Source organism: Artemia sp. Qi Xiang Cuo, chromosome 11, assembly GCF_049724085.1.
Source record: "Artemia sp. Qi Xiang Cuo chromosome 11, ASM4972408v1, whole genome shotgun sequence".
NCBI lineage: Eukaryota > Metazoa > Arthropoda > Branchiopoda > Anostraca > Artemiidae > Artemia > Artemia sp. Qi Xiang Cuo.
Window position 1 is genome coordinate 9,101,434 of NC_142804.1, and position 14,178 is coordinate 9,115,611.

The 14,178-nt window shown below is 34.3% G+C and overlaps 1 protein-coding gene across 2 annotated transcripts in view; it reads right to left on the reverse strand.

The window, feature by feature from the left end:
* Positions 1-14,178, reverse strand: part of Rsod (superoxide dismutase family protein Rsod) — a 108,363-nt gene that overhangs the window by 58,192 nt on the left and 35,993 nt on the right. For both annotated transcript variants that reach the window (XM_089096269.1, XM_089096270.1), the window contains 2 exons: positions 7,027-7,355; positions 2,859-3,024 (listed from right to left, as the gene is read on the reverse strand). In XM_089096269.1, coding sequence (XP_088952395.1) covers positions 2,859-3,024; positions 7,027-7,355 — 495 coding nt within the window. The remainder of the gene's footprint in view (positions 1-2,858; positions 3,025-7,026; positions 7,356-14,178) is intronic.

A 14,178-nucleotide genomic window follows, 5' to 3' on the forward strand; every position in this document is an offset into this window, starting at 1 on the left:
AAACAAACTTCGATTACAAGAGTGAATATCATAGAAATCTAGACTTGAAATTACTCGGGCTCAGGTTAAAGAAAGATGACCTACTGACTACTTTTGGCTATTCAAACTCAGCAACATGTCAATGTTTTTTCCCTGAGCATTTGTTCTACCTTTCAGCGATAAAATAAAAAAAAAAAAGAAAACAGGTTTTTTAAACTGAAAGTAAGGTTCAGCATTAAAACTTAAAACGAATAGAAATTATTCCGTATATGAGGGATGCCCTTCATATGCGTTTTTTCTAGTATTTTAAAAACAAGCTTCTTATTCTAATTAAATAGCCCTTGTGTTTCAGGAGTTGTTTTTAAGTAATTGGAACTCTTTAAAAGAGGGGGTAACTCCCCTCGCATACGGTAGGATTTCTTTTTGTTTCAAGTTTCAATATGTCTCCCTAGTTTGAAAAAAAAAATTTATTTAATTTTTGGTTGTTTTCATTTAGTACCAGGAAATCATCACTACAAATCCGTCCCTGCTGAAAATTCCACCCAGATATTTTCTTGCGGACAATTTTGCCTAGAAATTTCTCTTACTCCTATTTTCATTTGAAAAAAAAGACTTGTATTTCATTTAATTTTTGATCTTTTTCAAATCATGCCGGAAAACTCATTCAACAGGAAATTTTTCATTGAAATCCCATCCTTCGGAAGGAGAGTTTCTTCCACGGAAAATCCTCTGATGAAAAATTTCTCCAGCGAAAAATTTCCACATGGAGAATATCTCCTGCGAAAAATTCCGCCACGAAGAATTGCTCCCACTGAAAACTTTCCCATGGAAAATTTCCTCCTTGGAAACTCCGTCCTCCCACAAAAATATCTCCCAGGCAATTTTAACCTCTCTCAAATTTTACCCCAGATAATATTCCTGGAACATCTCTAGATGTTAAATTGAATCGGCAAAGAGAAAGTAAAATAAATTTGATATAAGAGCTCTGGCCAATCCTGCTGTGTAGTATTTCCCTTTATAAGTCCATCTTCGGGAACTTCCCTGCCCATGGAAAATTCTCTCCGTGGAAAATCCCCTAGCGCAAAATTTCCCTCCTTAAAAACGTCTGTTTACTTCCAAATAACAGAAACTATATGTAAACAACAGACAAAATTCATAACTTATAGCCCTTCCCCCGGGTACCATTGGGGGATCATGACAATTTCCTGGGAACATCTCTACATTAAAAATTGAATCGGCAGAGAAATATTATGATGAATTTCGTATAGGAGTTATGACAAATTCTCCGGTGTAAAATTCCCCCTTGTTAGTTCAGCCCCGAAAACTTCCCTGCCCATGGGAAATTCCACCTGTGGAAAATCCCCCCACAGAAAATTCCCCTCCCCTAAAAAGGCCTGTTTACTTACAAATAAAAAATACTATACGTAAACAATAGGCAAATTCATAACTTAAAGCCCTTTCCTCAGGTTGCGGGAAGTCAGGTTATCTCCGGAGGAACATTTTTTCGATCTTTCAACTATGGTGAACAAAATGAATATCTCAAAATTGGGATCGGGTGTTTTCAGGGACAAAGGGCGTGGGAGGGGGGCTATTGGCTCTCCAATATCTCGGGTCACTTTAAAAGGGAACTAGAACTGTTATTTACTTTCGAACGAGCACTTTCCCAACATTCTTGGGCCTTTGAATTGATGCAATCACGCTGGCGAAAGAAAGAGGAATAAATAAACATGCATCCGTGATTTTTATTCTGACAGAAAATACAAAATTCTACATTTACGCTGACGGGAGGTTAAAATCTTTACAAGTAGGGTTCCATGATATGCTGAATCTGATGGTACGCTTTTCTTTAAGATTCTTTGACTTTTTGGGGGGTTTCTCCCCTTTCCCAAAAATCACGCAAATTTTCTCAGGCTCGTATCTTTTGATGGGAACACTAAACTGAATGAATCCTATATATTTGGATTCATCATAGAAAGCCAATTCTCTTTTATGTGAGCAAGGCCTATCAGCTTAGAAGGCATTAATACAGTCAAGGGTTTTTGGAGGTTCTCAGTGACATTTGGAAGTCCTCCTGACTAAACGTATTTTTAGTTTGAGAACAGGCTATGCCAACTACTGGATACAGGTAAGTATGCTGTGTATCAGCATGTATGAGTCAATGGATTAAATGCATTATTGTTCTTCTTCTCGCCCATTTCCCAAACAATTTTCTATGTTGGATCTTTTCTGCATGACGTTTACCAGTAGCAGAAAAGGCCAAAAATAGTCAAATATGTTCAAATATCGTTTTCGATATATATATTTTCGTTTCGATATTTAATATCGATATTTGCTCTGATATATCGATATATCAATATCGATATTGAATATCGCCCAACACTACCGGCCACGAAATTTTGAAGTTCTTATATGTCTCCCCATAGCCTTCAATATTTTTATATACTTCATCATTTTTTTTTTAAATTCCCAAGTCATGATATTTTTTGTCACTCCCACACAAATAATTCCTATGTATGTATGTGAAGGTTCACAGTGAAATACAGTTTTTGCCGTGAAAAAACATTTACTTTCCTATTTTAGCAAGTAATTATTCTAGCGTAAAAAAAGAGAAATAACATGAAAAATAGCTGTTTTTTTCTTTCAGCCAAAATACTTCATGGTAAACATAAATCTTAATCCCTTCTGAATTAGAATCTGACCTGTTATTAAAACAGCGCTGTGTCATTTATTTATCCAAAATAAGGCGCCATATAGCGATGATCTAAGGCTAAATTATAAATTGTAAAGACATTTAGCTTTCCGACAAAATATCAACTTTTGGCGTTTTTTTTTCAAGCTTCTTGTCACATCGATTCGAAAGCCATATCATGTATTCTCACCTGCAGTGTTCCGACAAACTAGATCGTCTGACTTCAAGGGCGGTGAAAATGGAAATTCATGAACATGGAAGCCTCCACCTGTTTTATTTAGCCCTGCTAGGTTGAGTTCAAGGCGAGTTGGGTCAAACGGTGATCTCTGCTCAAAAACGACTGTCCCTTTAATTCCCTGAAAGTAAGTACAAGCATAGGAGTAATTTTAACATATCAATTGCGGGGGAGGGGGCTAGGGGAAGAGGGTTATATCCAGGGGAAATTATGACAAATGAAACTCAGGGAGGAAAGAAAATAACAAAATGAAAAAGAAAATAAAAAAAGGTGACAAAACGAGGATTTTGTCAGCCGGTGGCGAATCATGGTGGAGAAAACAGAAGCAGATATTATAACAAGAACATCCGCCGCGTCGTCCTCAGTGGTAAACAAAAAATAAAGAAAGGAAAAAAGAACCAACGAAAATCTAACCTTTCGAAGTTTACTTAGCAACGACAGAACAAATTTTTTTCTGTCGTTGTTTTTGTTCTGTCGTTGTTAAGTAAACTTCAAAAGGTTCGATTTTCATTGGTTTCTTTTTCTTCTCTTTCCTTTTTGTTTAGCACTGAGGACGACTCGGCAGAGGTCCTTGTCGAAATATTTGCTTATTTCTTCTTCTTCATAGTTCGCCACTGGCTGACAAAATCCTCGTTTTTTCACCATTTTTTTATTTTTTATTTTTCATTTTGTTATTTTCTTTCCTCTCTGAGTTTCATTTGTCATGTATAGCCAGTGTGGTCTTAGAATGTATTTAGGGGAAATTATTTTATCGTGGATACCAAACACCAAACAACAACAAATAAAGGTGGGGCGGCCATGTCCTAAGTCTTCAACAGGACATTTTCTTGAATCAGTAATGAAACTATTTAGAAAAAATCCTACTCGAATAATTTAAAAACATTAGACAATATATATTAAACAATAAAAAAAACTTAAAAAAAACATAAAATTAAATTATCAGTCCGTTTTACATTCCAATTCGGGTATTAGAGACTCACCAGTTGATTCTCAGCACCCTGGCATGCATGGCGCCAGGGTGCTGACCAGGGTGCCACCTATTTTTGCACACTTATCTTTTCCTATCAAACTTCAAACGAAACTAGGGTCATCGTAATTCCTTTCGCTTAGACGTTGATTTAACTACAATTAGTTTAAAATGTACCTCTTACCTAGTCTAATTTTACGTTTTGACAAAAAAAAACAAAAAAACAAAAAAAAAAACAACTTAACAAACTATGATATTTTCAAATTATTAAACAACGCCTATGATTACAAGGTTTGAACTATTAAGTTTTTTTGTCTGGCCTTGCTTGATTAGGTTGACAGGTAGCATGCAGATCCTCATTCTTATCCATCCCCAGGGGCAAATCTAGGGGGCATTCAGAAGCAAATACCTTCCCCTGAGAAAGTCAAAAGATGCAAAATGTGGTGGGCTAAAAATATCTATCGGGGAGCCCAAGTTTCACTGGTGCCCTCTTAACATTAATTATTCATGTATAATTAATGTCCATCCCCCGCCCCCCGGTCCATCCCCCATTGCCGAAAGAGACCAACCATTTCAGCATTCAAATTGCCTGTTAACTCGATTCCTGCCTGCCAAATCAATTTGAATTGCCTGCCAAATCAATTTGAATCCTGCATAATTATCTGGAATTAAGAATTGATTTGATTAGATAGAACAAGCATTTCAGTACAGAATTTCCTATTGACAATACTTTAAAAGAACAGTAGCATGTACCAACAAGGAGTTTTTGATTCATTCTAACAAACATTAAGCAAAACACAAGTTAAGCTCTGACACAATGATCAGGAGTTCAAGCGAGGGGGGCAGCCCCTTAACATTTAGAACAATATTTGTCTGTTTTAAATTTTGGGCATTACTCTTTACTATGAAGTGAAAAATAATTGTTTTTGGTTATGTTTTCCTTTTGTAAGCAGTAAGTTACAGACTAAGGAAGAAAACATACCACTGTGCAGGAATTACGAATCATATGTTGAGCTTTGAAGTTCATAAATTGTAATTTAAGAACACTGAAAATTATTATATTGTGATAAGGTTTTTCAATGCTGGAGACCCCTGCCATTTTAGCCTAATTAAGGCAGCATGTCAGAATGAGCAATTTGAGGCAAATCGTGGGGCTACTTAACAAGGCCGTATCCAGGGGGGGGGGGGGGGTAGGGGGTTTTAACCCCTCCCCCCGAAGTGTTTGTCAGACTCGTAAAAACGTACCAAAAATGGATATAAACAAATTTTGTATGCGTTTTTTGAGTTTTTTTGTGTAAACAACCCCCCCCCCGAAATTTTTTTGAGCCAAACCCCCTCCAAAAAAAAATCCTGGGTACGGCCTTGCTACTTAAAAAGAGAACTATTAGTTGAAAATGTCACTTAAATAACCATCCTCAATAATTTATATAGCTATTGGCTTGGTAAAATCACCCGTGGAAAAGTGAACACTAAAGAACATTATGGGGAGGGAGAGGAGGGGGGTAGGTCTGATATACCAAAAACTGAAATTCTAGGGTAGTACTGTTCTAGCTGGTAATTTTTCATTTGTCATTCAACTTGCCATTGTCATTTATCATTTTCATTCAAATTGTAATTCGATTGGTCATTTTCAAAATTAATTTAACAAATTTTTTCCACAAAATAAGAAAATTAAAGAACTACATTAAACAAAAAATGAGCAAAAATAAAATCAGATAATCTACCAAGCATGAAACTACCACAAATCATCATCAATAAATAAATGAAACTCTAAACGAACAGAAATTACAATAATTAACCGAGTCAAACTCAAAACGAGCAGAAATTAACATAAGTTGGGCGCAAAACCCCTATGCCTTCCCAAGGCCAGAACATAATTTGCACGTTACTGAAAAAAATATAAATGGTTTTAATTTTATAACTTTAATAAATCAAATAATATAAACATTTTGATTACTAAATATCAGTATATGTATATTAAACTGACAATGGAGATTCATTTGTATTTTTTGAGTAAAGTGCAAATTTTTTGCCTATGATAAGAAAGGAGTTGTCATTACCTAAGCAGCCTTTTGTAACGCTTTTCTAATCATATTCCTACCAATTTTTGGGAAATTGGGGGATTAATCTTCCCCCTCATTCACACTGATTCAGAAGATATCTCATGGGAAGTTTTGAAAATTTTCTAAGATATTTCCCCCTTGCCTTCCTCTTTATAGCTCAACTATAGGTAGTTGTTCCCTGGAGGAGGTGCGGGCCTAATTTGTAGTGGGTTTACTTTTATTTGTATAGATGTCATCGGAGAAAGTCTTCAAAATTATAATTTACGAATCTCCCAAGCAAAACAAAATGTCACTGATGATTGCTGTGAAATTATGAAATTGTATGTAACGTGTGAGTCTCTTCCAAACAGAGCTTACAAATATTTGACAGAATTCAATCAAACAATCAAACAATCATTCAATCAAACAATCAAAATTATCAAACAATCATACAGAAATAAATGAACCACCGCCCTGCAATTTGACCTTAGAATGTGGGAGGTTCATTACAAAGCCTTTAAAGAGTTTTGAACGAACTGGATAACCGATAAACTTTTGCTTGGGTATATTTGGGCGTATTTTAGAGAATTTTCAGCCCTTTTGAGTATATGGTCTTGATTTGTGCGACGAAAATAGTAATTGCTAGTGGGTCATTATGCAACCTGTTCCAACTTATTAGAGACTGTGGAGACGCATCTGTGGCCATCCATCTTAGGAAAAATGCCAAGTTTTAGTATAAGGAGAGTATATCCTGAATTCTAGGGCTTTTACATATGTCGAAGAAAATAATTTTATTGCCAAAGAGATGACAACATTTCTAGTCTTTCCTATTTTTTCCGAAATCCTGTAAGTTTTCCTGTGCTAGTATTTTTTAGCTAATTTTAACCTTAATTAGTTTCACATATTCAGAATCAGCATACATGGTCGATTCTTTTAAATGTTACATTTTAAAAGTTTTTTTTTTTTTTAGTTTCGGTTGCTATTGAGAAGGGTTATATTTCTATTATCGTCCATGAACGGTTTGAAAAAAAATGTGTCAAACTCTAACACAATATACTAACCTTAGATGAAAATAATGAAATGTATCAAATTCCAGTACAATACAAGTACTAACCTTAGATGAAAATAAAGCTTGTGACTTTCTAGGCTTCAACTCCTTCAACCTTGCACAAGTTAGAAAATTATTTGAGGTTTCGTCTTCAAACAGAACTACATAGAGTTGTCGAGGCCCCGAAAGGTCAGGTAATATAAGGTGCGGTTCATTATGAAGTTTCTTCCCTGATCCTGATCTAGTATTTGAACTTGAAACAGTGACATGACCTAATTTGGAACTGAGGTCACCAACTGTACAATTTTCCGGTTTTTCTTTGGAGCATTCTTGTGAGTCTGAAGATAAAGGATCATAGACAATTTGAAGGAAATCACAGTTGTTCTTGTCCTTATCTGAAAGAGAAGAGAATAATGATCACAAATGACATAAATATAGAATAAGCATAAAAGCAGTACTTACTCATTGATGCGTACAGGTGCTTAAATTGGTGCTTACAGTACTACAGAAAAGTAGTAATTACTTATTGGTGATAACAGTATCAAAACAGTATCAAATATAGAATAAGCATAAAGGTAGTACTTACTCATGTATGCGTACAGGTGCTTACATTGGTGCTTAAAGTACTACAGAAAAGTAGTAATTACTTATTGGTGATAACAGTATCAAAGCGGCACTAACTAAAAAAATACTCATAGACTGACTTAATCAATACGCATAACTTGAACAATTGAATATATATGAAAAAAAAACTAACAAACGTATTATTTCTGGTGCAACAGACATGTCATATTCAGTCTGGTAAAAATCTATGACAAACAAGAAAAAATAATAAATGAAAAAAAAAATTAAATAGCAAAAAATAAGAATAATGTCAGCCAGCGGACAGAAATAAAGCGAAAGTCAGCAGAATTTTTGATGAGGACCTCGGCCAAGCCGTCTTAAGTGCTAAAAAAAAAACTAACCTTTTCAAGTAGATTCAATAAATAAATAAAAAAAAATTATCAAATGAGAGTAAGGAGCAACATTTATACTTAAAACGAACAGAAACTATTACGTATATGACGGGGGTTGATGGGTTTCCCCCTCCTCAATACCTTGTTCTTCACGCTAAAGTTTTTTTTCAGTACTTTGAAAAAAAGCTTCTTACTGTTCTAATAAAACGAACCTTGATTTTCAGGAGTCGTTCCTGAAGAACTGGGGGATAAAATCAAACTTTAGCGTAAGGAGCGAGGTATTGTGGAGAGGGAAACCCCCCTCATTATCTACCCCGGATAATTACCAATAACATCTCCACACGTAAAATTGAGTCGGCAAGGAGAAAGTAAGACAAATAAAAATAAATTTCGCATAGGATTTCTGACAAAGTTTCGCAGCGCAAAATTTTTCCTGAAAAGTTCATCCCCCGGAAACTTTACTCTCCATGGACAATTCTTCCCATGGAAAATCCCTCAGCAGAAAATTATCCTACCCACCCCCCATCGATCCGAAAAATGTATGCATACTTCCCAATAATAGATACTATACGTAAGCAATAGCGAAATTTCATAACTTAGAGACCTTTCCCCAGGGCCTGTGGGAGGCCTTGCTATCTCCAAAGGCATAATTATTGGACCTTTCAACTATGCTGAACAACAAAGCTTACTCAAAATTTTGATAAAGCTACTTTGGCAAAAAAGGAACATGTGGGGGGGGGAGGCTAGCTGCCATCCAATCTTTTTGGTCACTGAAAAAGGCCGCTAGTACCTTTAATTTCTGTTTGAATGAGATCACTCCTGATATTCTAGGATCACTGGTTTGATGTAATCACCCTGTGAAAAAAAACATAAAAAAACAAACAAACACGCATCCATGATTTTTCTTTCGGCAAAAATGCAAAACTCCTCATTTTTGAAAATGAGAGCTTGAAACCTCTACAGTATGGTCCTCTGATACACAAAATGAGATTTTTGAAAATGAGATCTTGAAACCTCTACAGTAGGGTCCGCTGATACACAAAATGAGATTTTTGAAAATGAGAGCTTGAAACCTCTACAGTAGGGTCCTCTGATACACAAAATGAGATTTTTGAAAATGAGAGCTTGAAACCTCTACAGTAGGGTCCTCTGATACACAAAATCTGATAGTGTGATTTTCAGAAACTTAACTTAAAGAATCTTTTATATTTTGAATCAGCATAATAAGTCGATTCATCTGATATATTTATTTATATTAATTCGTTTTTTAGAGTTTTGCTTTCTATTGAGTCGCGTCGCTTCTTACTTACAGTTCATTTCCAGGTACTGTTTGATTCGAGCAGAACAGAAGAAACACTGAACAAAAAAAGCAAACAAACAGAATAAATGAAAGACCATTCACCAATTAGAGCGTGCAAGAATTTTCTTCTCAGTGATTGACATAGCCTACCTACTGACCCGATTTTCATTAAAAGGGCGGTCAGATTATCTTAATTTAAACGGGGAATAATGTAATTTGTGTCTTTTAATATTAAGGTATTGCAAATTGGGTTTATAAGAATATCTCCAGTATCTCTGTTTAAAGCAAGACGGAGGTCCTTGTCGAATCATCTGCTTACTTTCGCTTTCTTTCTGTCCATTGGCTGACATTTCCCTCATTTTCTTCGCTATTTAATTTTATTATTGATTTACTAATTTTTTCTTCTTTGTCATATGTCATGTATAGCCACTGTAAAAAAGGTGCAGTAAAAACTAGTTCAATGTTTTAAGTAATAAGACAGTCAGAATACCTACGCAAAACCTAGGTCTTTAACAGAGAAAAATATGATCTAATCTTTATTTCCAAATTACAAAATTAGCCTCAGATTTGTAGTCAACAGTCTCAGAAACCCTAACCTACAAACTTTTCAAGAACCATTTATGAAATTAAATTTATATGAGAAGCAAATTTCTCTGCTAAGTAAAGAGAGGTTTTAAAATTAACACGAGACAGAAGTTACCTTATACAATGAAGAAATTATAATGAATGAAGATGACGACTTACAAAACAGTAATTGAAATGGAAAATGAGGTCAAGATTATAAACACTGATTAAAACAATCAGCAATGGTTTTATACCTCTGTATATCAGCAATGGTTATAGTCACTCATACCTCTGAGAAGCCTCAAACCATCCGATAGTCCGTTCGCGTTATATAAAAATTTAAATTTCTGTTAAGCCAAATTTATTATATATTTGAAAAGAATGGATTTAAAAGGAACAAAACAGAAATGAAAATAAAGTCCTTCCAAAACAGTAAACATAGTGTCACACAAATTGTCATGAATAGTTTCATCAAGAGAGTTTACCACAAATAACACCTACCACGCCCCAAGTCTCTTGAAAGACAAGAATACCATCTGTGCTTTTCTGAAAATTAACTAAAAAAACAAGTATTTTAAACTGAAAGTAAGGAGCGACATTAAAACTTAAAACGAACAGAAATTATTCCGTATATGAAAGGGGCTGTCCCCTCCTCAACGCCTTGCTCTTTACGCTAAAGTTTTATATTGTTTTAAAAGATAAAGTTGTGAGACAGAGTCAAACTTTAGCGCAAAGAGCCAGGCGTTGAGGAGGGGACAGCGCTTTTTATATACCGAATAATTTCTGTTCATTTTATGTTTTAATGTCGCTCCTTACTTTCAGTTAAAAAAAACTTGTTTTTTATAGTTAATTTCTTAACGTTTTTGAATTAATGCAGCTTTAATTTTGGCTCACCGTACATGAATAATTAAAACGAAATTCGCATATTAATTTTCCTTTTTTTGGCTAATTTGCTTTCTCGAAATTTTTTTCTGACGTAACTTACGAATCAAATTACGTAACGAATTTCTATATTTTTATGTTTTTATAACGTATTTGAAGGAGTTCACTCCCTAGTCAATGCCTCGCTCTTTACGCTAAAATTCGAATTTTGTTCGAATCACAAACCCCTGAATCACAAAGGCCTGTGAATTAGAATAGATAGCTCTTTTGAAAGTACTAAAAAACTTTAGCGTAAAGAGCGAGGTATTGACTAGGGGGCGAACCCTCTCATATACGTAATAATTTATGTTTGTTTTAAGCTTTAATGTTGCTCGTTTATTTCAGTTGATAAAAACTTGTTTTTTTATTTAATTTCTGATCGTTTTTTAAATAGCGCTGGGAAATCTGAGCCCCCTTCATGGAAATGTTCCTTCCCCAAGGAGAGATCCTCCCCCGTAACCCCTACTCCGACCCCCCACTCGGAAAAAATTCCTCCTGAAAACACCTGTATACTTCCCAATAACCAATACTACATGTAAACAATGGGCAAAGTTTATAACTTCCAGCCCTTCCCCCAGGAACTGTAGGGGATTAAGTCATCCTCGAAGACATATTAATTAGATTTTCGACTATGCTGAACAAAATGACTATCTCAAAATTTTGATTGGGTGACTTCAGGAAAAAAATGAGCGTAGGAGGGGGTGAAGTTGCCCTCCAATTTTTTTGGTCACTTAAAAGGGCACTAGAACTTTTAATTTCGGCTCGACTGAACCATCTAGCGATATTCTAGGACTACTGGATCGATACGATCACCCCTGGGAAAATAAAAAAACAAACAAATAAACACGCATCCGTGATCTTTCTTCTACCAAAAAATGCTAATTCCACATTTTTGCAGATAAGAGCTTGAAACTTCTATAGTAGGGTTCTCTGATACGCTGAATCTGATGGTGTGATTTTCATTAGAGTTATGTGACTTTTAGGGGTTGTTTCCCTTTTTTCGAAAATAAGGCAAATTTTCTCAGGCGCGTAGCTTTTGATGAATATGATTTACCTTGTTTAAACTTATATATTTAAAATCAGCATAAAAATCTAATACTTTTACTGCATCTATTGACATCAAAATTCCGTTTTATAGAGTTTCGGTTACTATTGAGCCGGGTCACTCCTTACTTACAGTTCGTTACCACGAACTGTTTGATAGAATGAACATCTCAAAGTGAAATTTCGATAAAGCTAATTAACTTTCGAAGTATTTGAAAGTAATCGGTTTAGAAAGAAGAAATTACTCATGAAAATTAATTAAATATTAATTAGTGTAATTGGCCACTAGTTGGTAGCTACAAAAAAACAAATCGAAAAAAAGAATTCCTGAAAGTTCGAGCCTCATTTTATTTTTTTATGTCAGTGTACGAAGGAAAACTGTGTATAAATGTATTTTATATCCAGTAACACGACAATGACACTAATTTATAATAATTAGTTAATTTTAATCTAATAATTAGTTTCAATTTTAATCTTTTGTTCAGTTTCATTTCTTCATTCTAAGTCAGGCCGCCAATTTATAAGATATAGGGGGGACAAGGATATTTTTCTATTTTTTATCTAAATAAAGTTACAAGAAATGGCTTCCAAATTTAGAAAGAGGGATGATTTTTTTTTCACTTTTAATTAACTAAAGTGTCTCAAATCGGCTATCAGGACCAGTGGCACCGAATCACAAAACTCACCATGCCAAATTTAACCACAACCCATTTGTATATGTGCCCACCGCCTTTTGGAATTATTCAAATCAATCCCATATTTTCAAACCGTTTTTTTTGGCAATAAAATTTTGCAAATTGTTTGCAAAATTTTGTTTTCCCTCCCTTTATTTTCCACAATTACATAGTTTGACCAAAAATAATCTTTGCGTTAAAAGAAACAATTCGTCTTTCATTAAACAAAATTAATTTTCTGTTCGTATTAATTAATTAATTTTGTTAAATTAATTTTACACACAAAAATTAATTCTGTTCGTCGTAAAATGAAAAAAAAAGGTTTTTTAGTTTTTATGGATTAGTGTGTTCCGCCAAAAAGTAGGTTTAGTGCAACAAACTTTGCCACAAGTATTTTGTGATTGATAATGATAATAAAGAGGTTGAAATTAAGGACTTGGCCAAAGTTATCAGCTAGTAGCAATAAACCCATCTTCGTAAATTAGATAACTATTCAATGAATTACGTACTTATGATTACAGCAAAGAAATATTAAATTAAAGTTAAAGCAGTATAAATAGTTACCTGGTCTAAAAAACTCATCCATTAAAAAAAATGTCCGTGATACCTTTTTTAATTTTAGGCACAGTTTTGGCAAGTTGGGGTAGTAGCTTAAATTAGCTGTTTCTTTTTAACATAAATCTTTTAGTAACTGATTAATCACTTTGCCAAACATAATAATCACAATTAATATAACATTGTTGTTGTGATAATATTAACAGTAATACTATGTTTAAACATATCATATTGTGGTTATACTTTATTACGGATGAAGTTATTTACATTAAAATATTTACACACAAATTCCTTAAAATGCAAAATTTACTTTTCCTTTCGCTTTTTTTTGTCCATAACGTAAAATGTTTAAATGAGTTTTGTTAATTGCATGTTTAACAATTAGAAACAAAATGAGAAAAAAATGGGGCCGGAGGGGGGGGGTGACAAATTGAAATTCCGCTCTGGTTGTCAGAAGACCTTACTACGCCCTGTGGGCATGACTTTAGCACATGATTGGTTCACTTGAAGGGATTTTGGCTTACTAACAAGGATATAGCTTCATCTGCAGTCAGCCTCAGCGTTGCCATCGCGATTGTATAAACTACTCCAGTTTTCCGACTAAAATTATACGGCAAGAGATTAATTTGTACCATCTGAACACCAGGTTGAAAATTGGCGGTAAGCAGAAGAACATGATCAATAAAGTAAAACATGAACAGATATCCAAGTCAGAAAGGAGCATTTAAAACCAGAATATACCGAAAAGTTTGTATTGCACCCAAAATACAAAATGTACCACATTGTATCAGGATCACTAGATTGTGCCAAAACGGTACAATTGCCCCGTGTGTGCAATGCTAGTCAGCCCTGCCTTCTGAACTTAAGAGGTTATTTTTTTTTACTTTGTATGTGTTTATCTTTTTCAGTTCTTTTTAGTGTAGATTCTTACTTTCGCCTTTAATATCTGTCACGGTTGTTGTCTTTTCTTTTCTTTTTGTTTTCTTTTGATTGACTTTTCTTTTGTTTTTGGTTTGTTTCTTTTGTTTTGTTTCTTTCTCGAGATTAGTCATGGTCGGCCAGTTCAGGTTTAGATCTTTTAATTAAATGAATAAATTCAATTAATTGAGTTTAATTAGTTAAATAATACAAAATAATGATGTGATTAATTAATCAGCAGTAGAATTATTTTTGTGCTCAACTTTGCTGCAAATACAAACCGTGT